Source organism: Lissotriton helveticus, chromosome 10, assembly GCF_964261635.1.
Source record: "Lissotriton helveticus chromosome 10, aLisHel1.1, whole genome shotgun sequence".
NCBI lineage: Eukaryota > Metazoa > Chordata > Amphibia > Caudata > Salamandridae > Lissotriton > Lissotriton helveticus.
Window position 1 is genome coordinate 660,510,202 of NC_136071.1, and position 23,555 is coordinate 660,533,756.

At 45.7% G+C, this 23,555-nt stretch overlaps 1 protein-coding gene across 1 annotated transcript in view; it reads right to left on the reverse strand.

The window, feature by feature from the left end:
* BMERB1 (bMERB domain containing 1) overlaps nucleotides 1–23,555 on the reverse strand; it is a 743,837-nt gene that overhangs the window by 378,201 nt on the left and 342,081 nt on the right. The window contains exon 2 of the mRNA XM_078664344.1: nucleotides 10,705–10,828. Within this exon, the coding sequence (XP_078520470.1) occupies nucleotides 10,705–10,828 (124 nt within the window). The remainder of the gene's footprint in view (nucleotides 1–10,704; nucleotides 10,829–23,555) is intronic.

Genomic DNA, 23,555 nt, shown 5'->3' on the forward strand with positions numbered 1-23,555 from the left:
TTTACAAAGTCCTTTAACAGTCTACTATCAGATTTGTGGTTGCAGCTTCAATAGCATAGTTCAGTATTTCCAAACGAAGATTGTGCTCTTCATGTGCTGTTATCGTTGTACCAAAGTCGGGGAATTGCAATTCTGTAAGAAACATATGTTTTAACTTGCTGAGGCGGGGAGGTCTGGGGAGCATGAATGTTAGTGACCCTTCTTGTTCGACACCGGGTACCAACAGTCGTATTTCCACGGTGATAATGGGCTCAGAACTGGACACCACCACCGCTCGGATCCTCCCTGTCTCCGGTTTCACAGACATTTGTCGCCAGATATGTCCACTCAGGTGTGGAGTATCTTCTGTTAGGCACACGCACTCTTCTTGACCTTCTTCGGTCCGGTGCTTCAGCGCCCTGAGCACCTTCTTCTGGGTCTGAGTCTTCTGATATCGGAGGAAGGGTTGCTTCTGGAGTCGACCTCAGGCTAGAGCTCCGTCTTTGCGGCCAATTAGCTTCTCCACGTGCCCTTCTACTCCTTCTCCTTCTGGTCTGTTCTCGCTCTCTTTCAGACCTGTCAGGGTCAGACTCGTACTCCCAGCTGCTTTCTCCTTCTGTAGCGTCGTCTGTTTCGCTGTTGTACTGACCGTCCTCAGCTTGGTCAGACTCGTTCCCTGCTTCCGCTGGCACCTCTACAGCTTGGCTAGCCCCCTCTATGGCTTCTCGGTCCTCTGCTGGACGTCCATCCGAGAGAGGAGCTGTTTCCAGAGGTGCTGGAACCCTTTTCGTATGTGACGCGTGGATCCAATTGGGCAGGCCTCCCACCTTTACAGCTGTGTTTGTGATCAGGATGACCTGGAAGGGCCCACGCCAACGAATATCCAAGCAGCTTCTTCTCACATGTTTCTTCACCAGGACCCAGTCCCCAGGATACAGGTCATGGCAAGGGCCCTGGCACGCTGGAACCTCGGCAGCCTGTACCTGAAGAGACACAGAACGCATTGCGTCAGACAGCCCCTTACAATAGTCCAGGATCATATCATCTGTGATATTTAACAGTGCAGTAGCTGGAATAGATGGCAGCCTCATTGCTCTCCCCATTAACACCTCATGTGGTGACAACCCTGTTCTTCTGTCTGGGGTACTACGAAGGCTCATGAGGACCAATGGCAGGGCATCAGGCCAACTCAGGGTCGTTGAGGAACAGACTTTTGCTATCCTGCATTTGATCGTTCCATTGATCTGTTCCACAATTCCTGAGGCTTCTGGTCGGTAACTGCAATGCAGCTTTTGGTCAATATTTAGAGCTGCACAAATCATCTTCACAAGCTCGCTGTTAAAATGTGTTCCCCTATCTGATTCCAAAAAGGCCGGCACCCCGAAGCGAGGAATGAGTTCTCTAAGCAGTAACTTGGCCACTGTGAGGGTGTCGCACCTACGTGTAGGGTATGCCTCAACCCATCTGGAGAACACACAAACAACCACCAAGACATAGCGGAGGCGGTTGCACCTTGGCATTTCAATGAAATCTATCTGCATTCGATTGAATGGACCTCCAGACCTTCCTATGTGACTTAGTGCAACTGGTGTTCTTTTCCCTACGTTCAGCTGCTGGCAGGTCACACAACGCTGGCACACTGCTTCTGCTGCTATTCTAAACTTAGGATTGTACCAAGTCTGTCTAAACACTCTCAGCATAGCATCTCTCCCTAAGTGTACGGGACCATGTATGAGCCTAGCCATTGGACTCACCATCTCATTGGGCAACACTGCTCTGCCGTCTGCTGAGACCCAAAAATGGGTCTCACCCATTACACATCCTGCCTTTTCCCATGTTTCTTTTTCAGAATCAGGAGCATTTTCTTGCATGGTTGACAGTTCATCCCAAGTATCAACAGTTTCCAGTATCATGGCTAATTCAGTTCTTACATTTATTCCACCCACATCCACCTCTGTGAAAGAGTACCCTTGTTCCGCGCAATACCGCGCAACTTCATCAGCATATCTATTGCCTTTCGAAACAAAGTCCTCATTTCTGGTATGTGCGGTGCACTTTACAACTGCGATACTTGCTGGGCATTGCAATGCCTCTAACAACAGGCGCACAAACTCTCCATTGCGAATGGGAGAGCCTGAAGAGGTCATGAACCCTCTTTGAGACCATAACTGCCCGTAATCATGAACTACCCCATAGCCATATTGGCTGTCGGTGTATATGGTAACTCGAATTTGATTGCCTGCTAAGCAAGCACGTGTCAGGGCAATAATCTCGGCTACCTGAGCGGAGTGTACTCCTTCCAGGCACCCAGCTTCCACAACTCCTTCAATTGTACAAACAGCATAAGCTGCTCTCAACTGCCCAACTTCGTCTCTTACACATGAGCCATCGACAAAGAAAACTTCGTCTGGGTCGGTCAGTGGCTCATCTACGATGTCGGGTCTGGGTTTGGTGCATAGTTCAGTCACATCGAGACAGTCATGGTCTGTATATTCATCATCATCCTCAATATCATTTGGAAGTGGCATCAATGTAGCAGGGTTCAAAACAGAGCATCTCTTGAGGGTCACGTTCTCTGCAGCAAGAATAACTTGCTCATAGCGCGTGAGCCTGCTGTTGGTCAGATGCTGTGTTTTGGTCCTGGTCATCAACAGTTCAACAGAATGTGGCACGCACACCTCTAACGGGTGCCCCATAACGATATTTTCACATCTTTCAATGCTGACACCCGTTGCAGCAACGGATTTGAGACATCCGGGCAACGCTGCGGCTACTGGGTCTAAAGTAGCCGAGAAATAAGCAACTGGTCTACGGGCATTCCCATGGATTTGGACCAACACAGACAACGCACAACCTTCTCTCTCACAACAGTAAAGAAAAAATTGTTTAGTGTAATCAGGCATTCCCAATGCCGGAGCACGACACAGGTCCTCTCTCAGCTGTAGGAACGCCATCAAACAGTCCTTGTCCCATGGTACCGGATCACTCACCTCTTTGTGCGTCAGTTTTTGCAAGGGCTTTGCTTTCAGTGAAAAGTTCACGATCCACTGTCGGCAATAACCCACCATCCCTAGAAACATCCTGACCTCTCTCTGTGTCTGAGGCGCATTCATTTTCATGATCGCCTCTATCCTGTCTGGTGACACTTTTCGTTTGCCTTTCTCAATTCTGTGTCCTAGGTACTGCACTTCTGTCAGGCAGTACTGCAATTTTCCCGGGGACACCTTATGCCCATTGGCAGCTAGGTGATTTAACAAAGCAATGGAGTCTTCCCTGCAAGCTTCTTCTGTTTCTGACGCCACAAGGAGGTCGTCTATGTACTGGACCAGAACTGACTTCTGGGGCAGCACTAGACTTTCAAGATTTCTCTTCAAAAGCTGATTAAAGATCGATGGGCTCTCTGTATACCCCTGAGGGATACGACACCATGTTAGGACGCGATTTTCCAGCTTAAATGCGAAAAGAAAATGGCTATCTTCGTCCAAAGGGATCGAAAAGAAAGCCTGACAAAGATCGATCACAGTGAACCACTCAGCTTGGAATGGAATCTGAAACAGTATCACTGATGGATTCGGTACCACTGGACAACACGAAACGACTATGTTATTAATCTTTCGAAGGTCCTGTACTATCCGAAATTTCCCATTTGGTTTCTGCAGACCCATAATCGGGGAGTTGCATGGACTACCCACGATTTCTTTCAGTATTCCCTGTTTAATCATGGACTCGATCACGGGTTTTATGCCTGCAATCGTTTCTGGAGTCAATTTATATTGGGGTGTTCTTGGGAACTCAGCATGCGGTTTCACTACAATTTTCACTGGGTCCACCCCTTTGACCAATCCAATCTCTTCCCCAGTGAAATCCCATACTTCTGATGCCACTGTCTCTCTCAAGTCCCAGGGAAGCTCGTCTACTGTCAAAGTAGGGTACAGCTCCACACATATTCTTGAGTTTGCAACTTTGAAATCTGCATCATCATCATTGGTCAATACCTCCACTCCCTGAGGTGTACAGTATATAGTACAATTCAATTTACACAACAGGTCTCTTCCTAGCAGACACACAGGACTTGAATCGCAAACCACAAACTGGTGCTCATCACTGTACTTCCCTATTTTCACCTGCACCGGTTCTGTCAATTGGCTGGTTATTCTCCTGTTTGCGACCCCTACCACCTGTATGGTCTCTCCAGACATGGGCAGGTCTGGAACTGCAGCTGATCTGATCGTGGATCTAGTGGCTCCTGTGTCCACCAGAAATGTCGTAGGGCACCCTGCTACTTCTGCTTCCACATAGGGTCCCCTCTGATCTACCTCCAAGGCTGCCCCGAGGGTGCAGTCTTCTCTTTCCACTCTCTGTCCGGTTAATGGGTCCACATAATAGCACTCTTCCCCTTCCACAAACAGGGGCATTTGTCTATAGGTCTTACCCATACTCCCTACTCGAGGAGGTTGCGGGAACTGGGCTCGGGGAGGAGCCCCCCCCCTTTGAGCACCTTTCCTTGGTATGGCGTTACCCCTCTTGTAGGCGCGCTCTGGACCTCTTCCTCCTCTATCTCTTGTTCTCCTATCTCTACATTGTAGGGGCACTCGCGTTTCCAATGCCCCACCTCGTTGCACTGGTGGCACCTAGTCGTTTTCTTCAAGGTAGCTATGTCTATTCTGGGTCTAAAGGTGGAACTCTCCTCATTGCCCTTGTTCTGACCGTACTGCTTCTTTCCTCCTGTACCTGTTCCTTGCTGCTGTTGCTGTTGTCCCCCCTTCCCTGCTGCCTGCATCTGTACCACCATCAACTTTTCTTTTAGTTTCTTAGCCTTGGAATCTATCTCATCACAGCAGTACCTGGCATATCTCAGTATTTCATCTAGGGGTTTAGTTTGCCAACAAATCGAGTGTTGCTGAATCATTAAACTAATATCCGGTCTCAGTCCCAGGACGAACTTGGACACAAATTGCCCTATGTCTTTTGGATCCATTACATCCAAGCCGCTATACTGTTTAAACGCCTTCAGCAATCTCTCGTAATATTCATGAACTGTCTCTTTGGGTTCCTGTCTCGTTCGGTCTATTCTGACCCAATCTATGTCTTGCATTGGCACCTTCTCTTTCAGCCAAGTCATCACTCTCTCGAATTTTGCCATCACAATCTCGGACGGCCCATTAGTCTTGGCATCTCTCTCTGGCTCCATTGTGGGCCACTCAGCGCTAACCTTGCATGCTGTCCACAGATCTCCTGGTACTACAATGTCAAACAGCGTGTTCAGATCTATCCAAAGGACCTTTGAGATTTTTACAAATCTCTCCACTTGCTTGTACCACTCCACTGGGTTCTCTCGTAATTTGGGGAAAGAGGTGGTAAAAGCAGCTAAATCTCCCCTACTCCAAGGGACATGTACATAGTTCCCATTTGCAACTTCACGCAAAGGGTAAGCTTCTATTCCCTGCTGTCCTGGTGTCATACCAATCATGCTTCTCCTGCCGGTCCCTTTCTTGGACCACCTCTCTTCCCACTTATCTAGTGCCCTCCATGTCCTTATTCCAGCGATCAGTTCCCTTATGTGCGTTTTCAGCCCAATCGTTCTCCTCTCATCTAGGTCGCGATCTGAGTAATGTAGCCTGTGGTTACCCTGTAATGCTTTGGTTCTTGACAAGTCCACCATATATTTGCCTGCTAGTTCGACTAACTTCTCATGGACTGCTCTCGCCTTTCGAGTGATGTCCTTTGCCATATACAGTATTTCATCCTGTTCATACATTTCCATTCTTTCTAAAGGCAGGGTACCATCTACCATGTCATCCAGGTCTGACCTTAAACTGGAGACATCGAGTCTCTTGGCTTTTATCTCAGCTCGCAATATGTCTTTCGAAGGGGGCTCGCTGGTTTCCCTACCATCCCAACTTCGAGCTCTACGTTTGGGCTCGGGAGAGTTAATGGGTGGCCTCCCTTGCTCCCATCTCTCCAGGTCCCATGCTCGGCCATCTGATCTTGGAAGGTGATGGAACACGGGCCTGTTACCCCTACTCTTGCTCTGCCCACTCTCATCTTCTTCTCTCCTCTCACCGCACATCTCTCTGTTATTTTCCCTCTGGTCGCTACACTCCCTTTGCCTCGTATCGCTCAGTATCCGATACGATCCTTCCTGGTTCCCCATATTCCCTGGGCTGCGCTCATTTCCATCATCACAGGGTCTATGGTGCGACCTCTCACAACTCCCATTCAGTTCTCTGGTGCCGGGCACACAGTGTGGACATTTAAAGCTGTTTCTGTACTCTTGTGCTCTCCTCTCCCCTTCACTGAGTATTGGGCGCGCCACCCCTTCACTCCCGGGGCCCCCGTTTTCCAGGTCTGTTCTACCTCCATTCCGGGCCCAATGGGTGACTCCCCTACTCCCTCTACAGTCCCACTCCGGGCTACTCTCCCCAGCCCCGCAGTGAGTCCGTGCTCTGCTGTCCTGACTTTCCCTTTCAGCTTCCGCAGCATTGATGCTCTTTTGAGCCTTCACTGCCTCATCCCACTGCTTCATGTACTCATTTAGCTCTTGAAAGGATTTTCGTCCCGATCCCCTCAGATCCATTGGCCATCTAGGGCCCCCAGGATCTCCTCCTGGGTCCCCTCCTGTGGGCATCGGTGTGCTCCACTCTCTGGGTATCGGCATCTGACTTGGGGAATTAGTGGTATCGTTCCTCCTTGCCTTCTCTGCTCTTTCTCTGTCTTTCCGTACCCGTTCTTCCCCTCTTGCTCTCTCTTGGTCATATATCGATATTATAGGACCTATGGTAACAGGTACCTGTAGTGCATCTGGTAATGGGTAGGATGTGGCGCTTTCCGTTTCCGGCGCTCTTTGTACCACAAACCTACCGACTACCTGTTGCACATGACTAGGCTGGGACAGCTCTTTCTTTGGCTCAGGATCCCACTCTGAACTGGGAAGCGGTCTATGCTCTCCTGCATTGCCCCCCTTTTCTCCTTCACTCTTCTCGACCTCTCCCCCTGCTCTATTATACGGGGGTGGCCTGTCTGTCAATAATCTGTTTATCAAGCTATCCTCTGTTTCGCTCTCCTCATCTTCTTCTAGGGGGCTTTTATTTACTGGCGCCTCTAACACTGGGTACAGTTTATTTACTTCCATGTTATGCACTCTCCATCTTTTAGCATCCGCATCCCACCTGGCATCCTGTACTGCCCTTACCGATCGTTTCACCCTTTCTTGTCGTCTGTTCATATTCTTTTCATGCGCTGCCCTAAGCCATGCATCAAGAGCTTCAAACTGGGTTGGTCTAGGCAAGGGTCTCATTGAGGTCATGACTGATTTTAATCAATGTAACACCTCTAATCTGAACGTCCCGTACTTCGGGAACGTCAGTTCCTCATTTCCTTCAGTAATCTTACTCCACTCTGATATCCAAAGGATCGTATGCAGCCCAACATTCACTGCCATATAACGAGCTGGCGTACCCTCCGGCGGGGCTTCTTCCCCTTCATACGATCCCCGCTTCTCTTTTTTAAACACCGCTTTTAACCATTTAAAACACTTCATAATTATGCGCACAAAATCCAGCCTCGCTACTCTGTTTACTTCCTGATGACAATCCACCAATCCTGTCGCGGCTTTGCTAGCTTGGCCTATCACAGCGCGGTCTTTCTCCTGTCGGCCAATCACGTCGCGACCCTGTCTGACGTGTTCGCTAGCTGGCCTATCACAGCGCGGTCTTTCTCCGGTCAGCCAATCACTGCGCGACACCACCTGACGTCACTTTTCTCCGCTTCGCAGCAGCACCCCTCCTTTCTCAACTCGTCTCCCGGTTATGCATGCGTCCCATTCATACACCGAAAAATGACTACTTCCGACCAAGCGGTCACTTCTCTCGACTGTACGTCCACAGTCTATCTGTAATTGTCAACACAACTGACGAGATGTCTATCGTCTCTCTGATAGGTTGCTTACACACACAGTAACTTCCGACCAGCGTCCGTTACTCACGCACTCACTCTTACGTTCCCCCTATCTCGGTCTCTCGGGTGATCAATGGTACCTCATGACCCCCTTCACACTAGTTGACAATTACTCTGGGTGTCCGATACACCCGAACCACTTAAGCTCTCCTTGAACTTAAGATTTCCACCGGTTGCGCGCGCTCACAACCTGTTCCACAGTCACTCTACAGACATTCAACTCCGCCAGACATTACAACATAGATACAATACAAAACACCGCAATCTAACACGCATAACCCTTTATACTCACTCTCAACCGATACTGCTGCTTTTTCTGTCTCACGTCATCCGGATCTTCTCCAGCGGGCTGTTCTTCCGATCATCGATCTCTAGGGGCCTTGGGGTAAGCTAACCTGGCCTAGGTCACCGTCCTCAAGAAGGCAACCATCCTCTATAGCTACCAACTGAAAGGGCGAGATTTTGATCGATACCTTATATCTATTGATCCAAACCTCGATCTGGTCGACTGAACCTTTGTTGCCTGTCTGTAAGGAAAGAAAGTGCACCTATTTCCAAGTTAGTTCACCCAAGAAAGGACTCTACTCCCAAAGATCACGGACAACTTCTAGTTTTCCAAAGTTTATTGTAAAGATATAATGAGCTGCAAATACAGGCATCTCAGAATGAGATTCACGAGATACACAGGTCCAATTACATACATGTGCTCTCGGAAAGCCCTCAGACGAGCAACAGAAATCACTAACACAAGTTCTAAGAATAATAAAGCTATCAGCATAGACGCATATCTCTCCTTCATTTAGGTTGGAGGAAAAAACACACAGGTTAGGCGTCCCTACCCTGTTCTAGATGGTATCCCTACTTAACCAAATCCCAACCTAACAAAGGTGTCAGCAGTGAATGACCCCCAAGGGAAGTCACTCACTCTAAATCTCTTGGTGAAAACCTATAGTTCTCCAGTCATGACCCCTCACTGCCTACCCATCCGCTCTCTAAAGGGTCCTCAGGTCTCTGCTCTAACTCCACCCAGGGGTACTGTCCCTAATACAAAACAGTCAACAACATTTGAGACGCCCCTTGCGGAACGCCCCTCACGTGGTGCAACTTCTGGCTTTTTCCATGATGCTTTGTCTTGGGCCTCATGCGTTAGAGTTGACCTTGCTTCTCAGGCTCTTCTCCGGCCCGCTGATACCCCTTAAACATTCCAAAACCCTCCTCCATGTCTGGGCCGTCCACTGAACAGACCTCTATTCATTCATTTATAATTGGATCCCCCCTTTCCTGTTGCAGACAGATATCTGCCGCCAAGAACCCAACTCTCATAGACTTCTAAAAAGGCTTGCAACATTTCTCAGCCCAGACATGTACTTGTAAATCAATGCTAAAACATTTCAGGCCTACAATATTTCTCATTATGATTATAGCATTCAACTTCTTCATTTAATTAAAGCATGTTAATACTCTTATTCTATTATTAAGTAAACATTTCTATAAATCATGGCCTATTTAATGCAATGACCAAAAACCTTAATGCAATCTGTGTCGTGAAAAGAACCACCTTCCCTTTCCCTCCAGCTCTGGCTCTGAGGCCTACCACGTCCTGCGTTTAACCACCTGCATTCTTATGTTTTAGCAGCTTCACGACATGGATTCAAAAATAATCACGTCTAATAAAATCATGTAATGTCACACATTTCTGTATTAGTTCCACTTCTACTTAAATCTCTATATTAGCTATACATTTAGGATATATTTGCAGATACTATTAGCACTCATGGCATTTCTCTTCATGATTTGTGCTTACTACAGGTAAGTGTGGTGTACTCATACATTTAAATCAGTTTGCGCTCTCTCAGGGTTAATTTTCTCAACCTATTATCATTTCTTCTAAACTTCTTACAAGCTGGGACCCTTGGACTTCCATAATCCTCGCTCTTCAATAGGGTGAGATATCCTTACAACATATTATAAAGGGTGCTTTATGTCATATATATGTGCATATATATATACATAAAAATGTACCACTCAATGGAGTTATACATAGGTAAACAATTCAGTTTGTGCTTCATATTTTGTGTTGTTGTTGGTCCTCCTGTTTACAAAGGTAAGAATTGTTCGCTTCTATCGCCCCCACCGGTATACGAGGGCACGCGACACATACCATATCGAACAACAGACCTAAAAATACCCCCCCCCCCATTGCCCCTGTACACAGGGGACACAACAGCCTCGACTTCCCAATAATGATTTTCATTTGTTTCTACCAATTAAATATTCAGCTTTGTCTGATCGTGACTCATCTGCATCTTACTGTCACATGTCTTAATGCTTGTAATTAAGATAATGTATTCAGATGAGTGAACAAATTAGATTGTTTGTGACATACTTATTCCGAGTAAGTCCAGCCCGCGTCAGACACACCTCTCCGTGGATGCAATTTCATTATAGCATTAATGAAGATTCTGGGGGGCATTATCATGAGATAATTGCCGTGACCCAAACTCCCATGAGCCAAATGCAAGAGTAGATTATGAGTCCAAAGGGCAATTACCTCAACATAATGACATTCAGAATGTTCCTTAATACGTAGAAAATGCTTGATCGGAGCAGAGCAAGTTAAAAAAATATTTAAATGGTAAATAAATAAGCAAAGGTGTACTGTGTGCTGTTGCCTACTCTACCCAAGTAATCTTTATAAGCAAGCTGATTGGCCGCCATAGACTAAACATTCTCTTACATGTTAACATATGTGATTAAGATGACACTTACATAAACTTGAGTTCGGATTCCCTTCGGACTAAGACTTCCCGGAGTCGCTGAATTTTTGCCATTTCATGTTCGATTTCCTCTGGCATCATAGTTGTTTCAGCCATGGAGATAATGTCCAGCTGATCTGTGGAATGGTAGAAAATATTGAATGAGTATGAGAGTACCCAGGTCAGAAGAAATATCAAAAAGGCAAAATATTCAAACCTAAGCCCGACCTTTCGCTAGGTTCACCAGGCACAAGCAGGGACAGTGCACCCTATGACATATAATGTTTTACCCCATGGGGGCAGCGCATTAGTGAAAGATGTACCAGCTGTTTGAAGTAGATGAATATACCCACCTGCAGGGGCATGTCTGGGGGGCTCTTGGCACCCCTTTTACCACCTCCAGAGGGCCGCCTTCAGTGGGCATTCTGACTGTGCCACGTTCTTGTGACGCACAGTCAGTCTCTGCACCCATGCCCAAAATATGGCGCAGGAGTAGAGGCAAAGTAGTGTCTTCATTTGTATGGGGCTGGGCCCATTGCCAAATGAGGGTACACCCTCTTAACACCTTCGCCGCGGGGCTAATTCGCCCGCGGCACGGGGTGGAGGGGGGCCGCGCGCGGCGCCGCGGTACTCATGATGAGCTCAGCTCGTCATGAGGCACAGTGGAGGTGTGCTCATGACAAGCTGAGCTCGTCATAACTCCGCCCACAAAATGGAAAGCCCCGCACAGGAGGGGAATGTTCCCCGTGTGGGCGTTCCACGGCAGTTATGACGAGCTAAGCTTGTCATGAGCACAGCTCCACTGTGCCTCATGACGAGCTGAGCTCGTCATAAGCGCCGAAGGAGTTAAGATAGCAACAGTGCTATATGTGTACTGCGCTGTCAGTATTACAGAAAGGGCTGCACAAGCATCTTCGTCTCCATCTGTAAGACAACAGTGCCACGGGGGCACAATAAAAGGCACCCCCCTTCGCGCTAAAGCCCCCCCCCCCCCCTTTCCGCTACTGTCTTTAATACACGCCCAGAAGGACTATAACTCATATTATGGAATATGCTTTGGCATGTGAAGTCAGATCGGTGCTTGGAGGCTACATGTGAATCTACAACAAGCTCACCCTAAGGTGTGCACAAGTGCAGGCGGTGCTAGAGTGTGCATGATTCAAGACAGTACTCTGTGAGCCCATGTAGGATAACAGGGTCACCTGTTGGGTGTTTATCCTCTATCCCGTCTATGATGTGGCCAGCAGGCCCTGGCCGTACTCACTCTTGTCAGCCCATTTCCCTTCAACAGGAATATTTGGGGTGGCCTGGAACAGAGCCAGGCTGCCAGGTCCAGGCAGTACAGACTGGTGCTGTGCCAAAGAAATCTCTGGCCTGCTTGGGGGGGCGACGGTCACAGATTCTCTCCTGTGTGGAAGTACATGTAATATGTCAAAGCCCTGATAGGCAGGCCAAAAGCTTGGAACTTTTCTGGTGTGGTCTAAATTCTACAACTTCCTTGAAGGCTCCGGCACTGCATTGTAGGTTTGGTAACGAGAATATGTCCTGGGCCAAAAAGTGTTAATTGATTTGCGTTGAATGCATGCAACGTATATCAGAGAACGTCATCATTCCTATGTGCAGGGCTTTCAAATATACCCATTCATTTGCTGTAAGAGCAAGACTTTGCAGGTCCTTCCAGAACAGGAAAGTTTGGGTCCCACAATACAAGATACTGTAAATGCTGTTTGTGGGGTCCACCGTCTTCATAATTTGGTACTATATCTTCAGGGATTTGTTTCTGGTTAGCGGTTGACAGCTCGACCAAAAAATTGTCAGTTTTTTAGAGTGCCTTATTATGAGTTTGGCGGTGTGGGAGCAGGACCGTCGTGCTCCCGCACCGCCAAACCCATGTTTCAACCACCCGCCAGATTAGGAGTTTTCTCCTGGCTGGCGGGCTGTTCTTTGGCATTCCTACGCGGTGCCTATGAAATTGACAACGTCAAAATCAGAATCTGCATGGCATGGACTGCTGCAGTCCATGTTGTGAAGGTACGGGGGTGCATGCACACAGGGGGCACTACATGTGCCCCCCTAAATGCACCGCATGGTGCAGAGGCACAAGGAGTCCCTGTAGGGACCCCTTGGTTTCCTCACTGCAACACCTTTCATGCCGGTTGCACTGCCATGAAAAGTGTGGAGGTGAGGAAGCTCCTAATATGATTGGCAGTGCCACAGCGACCCCACCAATTATATTGCGGACTCAAGACACTGCGCTATTGCCAGGGATCTCTGATCCCTGGTGATTTCAGTGGTCCCAGTGTGGCCTGACCGCCCTGGTCATAATAGGATGGTTGTAAGACCGCCAATGCTCCACACTCACAAAGTAAAGCGGTCTGTGGACTGCCAGACTCGTAATAAGGTTCAAAATTTACGTTGAAAAATATTGTCTCTGTGGCAACATAACAAACTGCTTTTATTCAAAACCATTAGTACTACATGCAGCAGAAAGAATAGCACCAGTGCTCAACTTAAAGCTGATCCTTCTTCTGAAGATAGAGAGTGAAATGTAGAAATATATTCCAATAGTTCTTAAAAATGTATGTAATATAACAAAGGAATCCATGAAAGCCTTATGATTTCTGAAGTAATTATGCAACAGCTGTGCAATTCAATTTATTTGAATTGACTAGATCGACTCTTTTGTCGGCCTAGCCTTCCTTGTTCGAGTACCTTCCTGCAGTTGCACAAATACCAGTTTGTGATAACCATCATTTATGTCTACAGTGAAATGGCCCCCAGATTCTCCAGCTCTCACTCATAGTAACAAGCCTGCCACTTTTGTACAAATCTCTTCCCCACTCAAAGCAATCTCTCTCCCATTGGAGGCAAGATGGCGGCCGTGGAGAGAGCTGCGTGAGCAGCTCATTCCTCACTCCCGGAGGTGGACGAAAAAGACAGCGTTTTTACTCCAGAAAACACGTAAAGGAGGAGGAAAAACGGAGTAATTAATACTACAGGCATTTGGAGCCTCCAGTGGTGTTTAACCCCTTCCACGCTCATGACGAGCTGGGCTCGTCATGCAGTAGCCTCCTGCTACGCTGATGACGAGCCCAGCTCGTCATGAATAATGGTGTTCATGGAGTTCCAGCACAGGAGAAAAATCCCCATAGCGTTCAAGGTGTTAAAGAACTGCAGCGCTTACCTGATACTATCTGTACACCCGTACCGACCTCCGCGCACCTGTGGCTATTTTGGTCGGAGCACTGTGGGGAACGGCTGGATGACGGTGGGGCTCCTTCTCTATCGGAGACTGTCGGCTTGGCGGTTTCCATTTCTTCTCCCGTACCGTTGTTTTGGTGTGGTGCGTGGCCGTGGAGGCACCCGTGGAGGCACCCGAGCGGCGAAAAAGAAGATGCCGCCTAAAGCCGGCACTCGTAGCGGGAAAGGAAAAGAGCTACCGGCTGCAGAGAACATTCAGAACGCGGTAAGCGCTACTGTTGATGAGCAGCCTGGAAACATTGTTGCAAGTGAGCCAGCTGGTGGGAGAGGCGGAGGTGAGTGTAGCAAACAACAACCCGCTACACCCAAGGCAAGAAGGGGGATGACGCCGCGGATAAACCTACTGCCCGAGCTATGAAGCAGGGGTTGAACACCCTACCTGCGTTGTTTGAGCGGCAAAAGGTGAAAGGAGCCGCACGGCAGACTATTGACAGCCCTCTAATCGAGGAAGTAACCGAAGTCTCCAACATGGAGAAAGCATCTTTAGCAATTAATGATGAAGGGGGAGAAGAATGTGTAGGAGATTCTGAACTATATTCTCCTGTGCAGGGATCAGTGGCAGTGGGAGCTTTAGAGGCTGAGAAAGGCATTATGGGAGATAGAGTTCTCGCTTCTACAGATGTAGCTGCTGGTAGCTTGGATAACCTTGTTTCTGTAATTGATTCCCTGGTATTGAATGATGGAACTTCCTCAGAGGATCTTAAAGGGTCAGAGGAAGTGTTTGACAATTTCTTTTCTCTCTCTGACCCTTCCTCAGACGAGAATACCAATATTAGCAAAGACTGGCTGGAGTACGAACAGGAGGGTAGTAGCTCTGAGGTTGAAATAACATCTGATCTAGCCTCCCCCAATATAAGTGCTACCACAGTTAGGAGAGCAAAGAAGAGAGTGACCCAGCGGAAAAAAGCTCATGTGGAGGCGACAAATATAGGGGACAATGTGAAGCTACCAGAGCCAGCGTCATTAGAAAACTTGCTCTCACAGCAAGGAGAGACTTTGAATAAAGGGAACTCGACCCAGGAGACAAATCAGGAAATTACCCTTGCCACAATTTATGAAACAATGATGCGGCACAGAGCAGAAATAAAGGCTGAAAATACAAGAACCCAAGCAACATGCAGCAAAGTCAAGAATGCTGTGCGTCGGGTGATTAAAATCTGCTCTGATACTACGGCAAGAGTCATGGAAGCTGAGACTAGAATTTCGGCATTGGAGGATGAGGTATCAGCTCCGAAAGTTGAACTGGGAGCCATTAAAGCGCACCGTGATGACACAGGTCATAAATTATCTGAACTGGAGAATTATACACGTCGGAACAATCTCCGTTTTCTTGGCATTCCAGAGAAATTGGAGGGGGTCAATGTGCGGATATTTATTGCTGATCTTCTAACTGAAGCCTTCCCAGAACTGACCTCATGGGACTGGTCAAGAGAAATACAAAGAGCCCATAGGTTTCCTTTCTTTGTGAGAAAGCCTCGGCAAGGAGAAGAGGAACGCCCGAGAGCAATCTTAGTTTGCTTTAACAATTTTTTAGCAAGGGAGGATATATTCTCACTCGCTAGACCTGATAACAAGGGTGTTACTAAAGATTGTAGCTTTTTTGTCAGGCTACAGTATCCAAGCGCTGGCATCTTCGGCAGCTTATTTCAGGTTTTCAGAATAAAGGGGCCATAGCCTTTTTACAGAATCCGGCTAAGCTTAAAGTTATAGTGAAGGGCAAAAGCAGATTTTTTTTTTCAGAGATTGAGGCTAAAGAATATTTGGGCTCTTTGTAGATATTGATAAAAGGAGCCATTGGAGGAGATACTTTTTGACGTAGCTGTAGCTATTTTTGGATTTTTTTAAGAATAGAGAGTGGATATATGCATGGTTTCTATTTTTCGTTCACTCCGGGTGGGGGGGGCACGGCATTCCATATAATACAGGGACTGATAGCCCCTGGGCCTCATGTGGTGGGAAGGGGGTGGGGGGGCGGGTGGTGGGAAAGGGGTAGGATAATGGGTGGGGGTAAGGTGGTGGGGGTAGGGTGTAGGGCTATCATGGGGGAAAAATCAGCAACAGCCAGGGCAAAGGCTAGACGGTTTCGAAACAGACAGGAGATTGTAGAAAAGAGTGGAATATGTTTAACGCTTTGTGATGTTACTTTTGTAAATATACTTCTTCACATATTTGATTATGGTCATGCTTTGATGTATGTTCATTTTATTAGGGAAAATGGATAAGAAATTAAGGATCTGTACTTTGAATATATGTGGCCTTAATGATCCCAAGAAAAGGCGGGTACTGGCTAGGATTGTACAAATGTTAAATATCGATTTATTATGTCTGCAGGAAACACATATTTCATGGGCCAATAGGGGGTATTTGAATAATCTGGGTATGGAATTAAAACAGACAGGGGTAAAAAGGGGGATGGCCACTTTCTTAAAGCGTGGCCTGGGTGTCTGCTTAAAATCTGCATCAGATAAATGGGGACGCTGGGCAATTAGTGAATTCAGTATTAATCAAAGCAGATTTACTCTTTGCAATGTATATGGTCCCAATCTAGATGATGCTGAACTATTTACTTATTTGAACGAAGAGCTTGCCCAATGGACCCAACCAACGGTCTTATGTGGTGATTTTAACATTCACATTGAGGCTCAGATGGATATGAGGATTAGCAATATCTATAAAGGTAGAAAGAGACAAGTATTTAAATCATTGAGGGGGCTGATACAAGAACATGGTCTTTATGATGTTTGGAATAGATTACACCCTGGTGACCCTGGATTCACTTTTTTTTCTGCCCCTCATACAAAATTTGTTCGGCTGGATTATTTTTTTGTATCACCTATTCTGCTAGAGAATGCTAGTATTGAGATCCATCCCAAATTGGTTTCGGATCATAACCCTCTAAGTTTGCAGATTTCTTTAGGATCTGCTGTGAAAGAAGGGAACCAAACTTGGTCTTTTGAGAGAAAGTTATTGATGGACGATGAATATTTATAATTTATGACCAAGGTAATTAGGGAGTTTTTTTAATTTAATAGAGGGACAGCTGAGGTGAAAATTGTATGGGATACCCTAAAATCTGTAGTTAGAGGGGAGATGTTGAGTTTTTCTAATTTTAAACGAAAAAAGGTACGGGATAGACATAAAAAGGATTTTGATTTAGTTATGATGGCAGAAAGGGAATTGGCTGCTGTGATTGGGGCAGGGCAAGATTCAATTAGGGCCCAAAGCAATCTTACTACCAAAAGGACAGCAGCATATGCTAATGTAGCGGATCACATAGCTGAAATGTATGCACAATATAAGGAGGAGGTTTACGAGCTTAGTGAGAAATCCAGCAGAACTTTAGCGAAAAGATTAAGGGAAAAGGCGGCCTATAATGAGATTACTAAGATTATTGATTTGGATGGTAATATGCAGGATACAAAGGAGGGTGTTCTTGGAGCATTTCAAGGGTTTTATCAGTCTTTATATAGTGAAACTGGATCAGAATTATAACCAAATGGAGAGGAAGAATATTTGAAAGATTTGGTATCTGGGGTATTGACTGATACACAGAAAATTATCTTAGTTGCTCCCCTAACATGGGAGGAAGTTGAACTGGCCCTGTTAGGGCTAGCAAAGGGGAAGGCTATGGGCCCGGATACAATTCCACTAGAGTTTTATCAAATCTTTAGGAACGTATTGAAAAAAGAACTATTGGAGGTATGTCAGCAGGCTTTTTTGGGTGTTGTGCCGAACTCATGGTCTAAAGCAACGATAGTTGTTTTTAGGAAAAAGGGGAAAAAGGATACTGATCTGGGATCTTACAGGCCAATTTCTTTGCTTAATTCAGATAGCAAAATATATTCAAAAGTAATTGCAAATAGACTGAATGAGGTGATGCCAGGATTGGTATCCCTCAGGCAACATGGCTTTATTCAATGTAGGGATACTACGGATCATGTCAAAAGAATCATCTCTATACTGGACTGGTCACAAGGCACTAACACCCCAGTTGGAGTGGCCCTGTTGGATGCCGAGAAGGCATTCGACAGGGTCACATGGAGGTTCTTGTGGTCAGTCTTATCATGGAAGGGGTTTCCGGCCAGCATTATAATAGCTATACAGGCACTGTATCTTAACCCATCTGCTGTTATTCGGATCTCCGGTTCTCTGTCAGGGGAAATTGCGATAGGGCGGGGGACAAGACAAGGCTGTCCGTGCTCCCCCCTCCTATTCGCTCTATATATCGAGCCTTTTATACTTACTATGGAGAGTAATGAAGTTATAAAACCGGTGGTTATTAATAATAAAGCATATAAAATATTTGCTTATGCAGATGATATCGTAGTTGTAACATCAGATATTAAAAACACTTTGCCGGAGATCATTAGAACAGCTGAAGCATGTGGACAGATTTCCGGATATAAATTAAACATCTCCAAAACACAGTTAATTCATTCAATGTCTGGCCGCCCAGTAGAAATTAATTTTGAACCGGTAGTAACCTATTTAGGGATTAAAATATCCCCAGTGGTTGAGGATATAATCCCATTAAATTTAGATCCAATTATCGCCTCTTCTAACAGGATGTTGGAACGGATTAATAACTTGCATTTATCTTTATATGGGCGTTGTAATGTCCTGAAAATGTTAATCCTTCCAAAATTTTTATACATATTTCGTACTGTTCCCTTATTCATCTCATTTACGTTTTTCTCCCGTATTGATAGAATGTGTGCACGTTTTTTTGGAGTTATCATCGCTCTAGAAGAGCCTTGGAATGGTGTATATTGCCTAGAGCAAAAGGAGGCTGGGGAGTGCCTAATTTCCGATTATACCATTGGGTTGCTATATTACAACATCTAGGGGTGTTAATACTACAGGAAGACCCCACAGAAGATTCCGCTGCCCCGTCAATCTATGAGATGTTATTAGGGGCTGAGGCAAAGCAATGTTTAAATCTAATAATAGAACCCAGCTACTACAAGAAGACCAAATTCAAGGTAGTTATTTCAGCATTTGAAATATGGAAGAAAGTGAAGAAGCAATTGGGGATTGGGGTAAATTTGAATTTTGATACTCCACTCTATAACTGCCTAATTTTACCGGAAATATTTAGAGATCGGGTCATGGACAGATGGTACAACCTGGGGATTTGTACAATTGGTGCTTTTTTTCAGGGGAATCAGTTTGTTTCATTTGAATCTTTGCAGAGGAAATATAACTTAGCTCAAAATGATTTCTTTAAATTCCTTCAAATACGTAGTTTTTTTTAACAAGAAATGAAGCAAAACCGAATCAGTCAAGAGAAGATAGAGATTGTAGATGCAATTAGAATGCGAAAGAGAATGGGACCCCTGTATCAGATCTTTATGGAAAAAGAGGAGAATGATCTTGGGAGTTGGGAGATAAAATGGCAAAATAGATTCGGAGTAGAGCATATCAATTTTGAGAAAGTAATTGATTTAGCTATGAACGTCTTGTTAAATGGTCCTTTGAAAAGCCAACATTACATGTCAATCTTTGATTTATATTATACACCGAAGAAAATTGCCAAATGGAAATCAGGTAGGGGGGATAGCTGTAGCCGGTGTGGTTTATATGCAGCAGATGCACTTCATATGTTTTTTTATTGTCCCAAACTGATCAAGTTTATTAAAGATGTAGAGCAATTTCTTCAGTTGTAAGGTATTACACAACCGCTATCTGCATATTTGGTGATTCTAGGCCGGTCAGAAGGGTCAGTTAATTTTAGACCTGTTATGGAGGAAGGATTCATATTTTTATGTATGTATTTTTCGTTTATGTATTACTTCGCAATGGCTCGACCCTGATCCACCAATCTTTATTAGTTGGCAATCTAGACTGTTGTCTGTATATTATTTGGAAATAGCGGCTTATAAGACCAAAGGTATGAGGAAAAAAACACAGGGGTTACAGTTATGGTCTCCCATTACTAATTGGTTAGGAATCTAAGAAATGATTGTATATTGTTATAATGTTCAAATTTTATTCTGATATCTTGTGCACCTTTGCTTCCATTTTCTTTTTTTTTTTTTCTCTTTTCCTTTTTTGGATTTGTTATTGTACCATGTCCTATCTGTTTGCTGATATAAAACTTAATAAAAAAAATAAAAAATAAAAAACAAAGCAATCTCTCTCCCCTAATGGCAGACTACGCCTTATACATTTTTGATTTCTTCTCAGGTCATATTGCAGCCCAGTTAAACTGTGTAATTCTAAGCTGCGAGCTAACAATGAGTGTGCCAGATGCCATGATGGGGAGGCCGACTTCATGCACCTAGCCTGGCTAAGTCTCCCACTTCCGGCCTACTGTCGTCTCCACCTTCTCGAACATATTTCATCTGCACCTGCTTCCTTCACCAGGGTTGGCGCTTCTTTGTCTCCCAGCGGAGATGCTTAACAATAATAAAGGGTTTCTTGCCTTGGCACTGCTCCTTGCTAAGCGCAGGTTGGCTGTACATGGGGCCGGGGATGCTTGCCCACTGTTTGAGAGTGGTTATTAGATATGGCACATTGTCAGAAGCACTTAATGGTATATTACTCAATGATCCCGCCTTCTAGCAGACCCAGGGCCATCTGGTGGCCGTTCAAAGAGTACTTGACTAACACAGGGACTCCCCTTATCCCCGGGATCCAGAATGCATTTGTAGCCCACTAATGTGATTATGACACTGCCGCTGATGCCAACTGATTCTTTGTCAAGATTTGCAACTCCAGCATGAATTCCTTGGCATTATTTTATTATTGTTTACAAATGCACTGTATGAATTCTTGATTCTTTAATGCAACACCAAATGGATTCTATTTTTTTGATTGTACTGTGTATGAAGATGCAACTGTTTCTTACTGTTGGGATTTTTTTTAACTTTGAAACAATAAATAAATTAAATTAATTCATTAAAAAAAAAGATGTGCCTGGTTTACAACCTCTTTGTGTTCTGTGCAAAAATGTAAGTTCTCACACGGAAATAGAACCTGGCACTTGGCTAAAATAAAAATATTGAGCATCATTTGCAATCTTTTGCCAGCTTGTGCTTCTGAAACAGTTCTCCATGTATGGATACCCTGCACTAACATGATTTCTTTGAGCCTCTATTTGGAAAGTGAAGCTGCTACCAATGGGACCAGGTGGTGATCGCCGTGAAAGCAAGGCAGAGAAGACTTGTCCTTGAGTTGTCATAGGGCCGATCAAGCTCCTTTCTTTACCAGCTAATCTCCCAAGCTTCCTCTTACTCCTTCAGCACATACTGTACACTTAATTGTATTATGGAGCAGCCATGAGCATCAACAATTTCACCTCCCTTTCTGTCCCCTTTTCTCTCTCTGTTTCATCAGTTATGAGTGGGGTCATCACCTCCCCCTTGTCGTCCAACACCTGAGAATAATTTGTGATCTCCTAGTTGGCAATTAAATTGGATTCATTTGTGATCCCGGTTGGGTTATCGCCCCCTTGTCACTCAATATGTAGGACTCATGCGGGTTCTAGGTACATCGATTTGAGAGCAAATAATTCTTCCTTGTAGTCTCGTCTTATCTAATCTCATCTCACAGATTACAGTCTGACCATTAATATGTAAATGTATTGCGATTTATATAGCGCACGTATCACCCGAAGGCATCAAGGCGCTTGCCTTGGGAACCCGTCCTGGTATTCCCCTGTGAGATAACCCCAGCAGGGTATCCACAAGGTGAAAGCCAGGCATCCCGCCGCGAGGGGCCGTAGTGGAGATTAAGCAAGCTATTGCCCAGAGTCGCAGAGTGTGAACCCATGAGTCGAGAATTATCGAGTCCGTGGAATTTTTTAGCCCAAGACCCGCCGAGGCGGGGAATTGAACCCTGGTCCAGGACCGATCTCAGCTTCCGGGTCTGCCGCCTCTAACCCCTGAGCCACACTTCTCCCCAATAAACATTTGAATGGAATCCATTAAACAATCAATTACTGCAACTCAAAAATGAACTCCATTTATGCATTAACCCCTTGCAAGCGCTGCGAATTTTCGCGCCATGCGGGACATTTACATAGTGGGCGGGATTCGGTCGGCCCACGGCCTCGTGATCACACACCCACTGTGAATCATGACGACCATGGGCCGTCATGAGCATGCAAGGGGTTAAAGGCACAATGTGCAGTGTCTCCTGGATAAACCAACTGCTTAGAAGAGAATCCTTTTGGGGTCATGGACCAATGAGCAGGAGGTCTGCCCTTGCACACTGAATGCGTCATTGTGCGGGTATGTCCTCTGTCACGACAATAAAGGAAGGGATGGACTCTAGCTAGGTTAAGATGCAGGTTATTTTGTATGGATCTGTCAATTCTAACACTCATATGTTTGATTTGGCTAAAATCATTTAATCTCAACATGCCTCAGATATTTAACAGTAAATTTAGAGTGGTTCTAGTGTGTGCTCTGCCCCATTTGCTTAGCCAAACAAATAAGTGTAGTTTTTAAACAGGATTTGGCAGTCGCGGCTGCTACCTGGAAGCAGCAGGGGCGGGATGGGTGGGGTTAGGGGTGGGGGGATTGGATTAAAAAAGAAAACACTTACCTCCCGGCCACCTCTCCTGCGTCCTCTTCCTGCCTTCTTAGGAGAGACATGAAGCAGGAAGCACCAGGGCTTCCACGCTCCCCGCAGCCAATCATAATGCTGCAATGCAAAAAGGCGCTGGAGGGGTGGGCATGTTCTCTATGGAGGCTGTGATGCAGCCTGCGTGGAGAACAGGGAAAGTGCGCATGACTGTTTTGGTTGGCCAGGCCACAGTCATTTCTCACTTAGGAGTGTTGTACCATTCCTCCCCTGCTCTGCAGCCCCACCCCACGCCCTCACGCAAGCTGCCACAGCAGGAGGACAATATAAAATGATAATAACATTATGTTATTATCAGTTTCTTTACTCCTTTCTTTTGCTGCTTCAAGGCAGTGCAGCGACACTCCTCCGCCTTAGCAGAGGAGTCTCCTCTGGGAATTGGTCTCTACACACACATGCTTACCCCTCAATAAAGCTCACACTGGTTCTCTTGTGAATAGCTTACAGCTCACATGCAAAATGTTATTTTGTGAACTGTTTGGAGAACTCTCCATTGCAAACAAATCTCAATTAATCAACCACAACCCGTTACGCAACACTGTGGCTTTGGTTCAGAACATTTAGGCAGTTTGTACTTGGACCCAAAGACTTCTGCGGAATCATCTGTAGGATTTATTCCTGAATTAGGACACCTTCCTGCTTTTTAGTGTCTTACTACATCCTTGATCACAGTGTGCTTAGTTTGTGCCAGTGGTTGCAGGTACTGGGCACCAGTGCTCATTTCTGGGGAGCGGGACTAATTTTTCATCAACAGATTTTGACCCAGAGAGAGTGGCAGAAAAGGGAGATAGAAAGAGAAATAATTGAAAACAGTCACAAAGGGAGAAAGCAAAGATGTAAAAGAAACCTGCAAAAGTGGGATAAAGAGACAGGAAGTGTAGAATGGTAGAAAAAACAGGGATGAGGTGGAATCAAGAATATGCAGCCTTGTAACTGGCAACACCACTATCCAGTAGTGTGAGCAGCAGGTTCTTAAGAAAACCTTAGAGCCCCATACTTATTTTTTCACAAAAT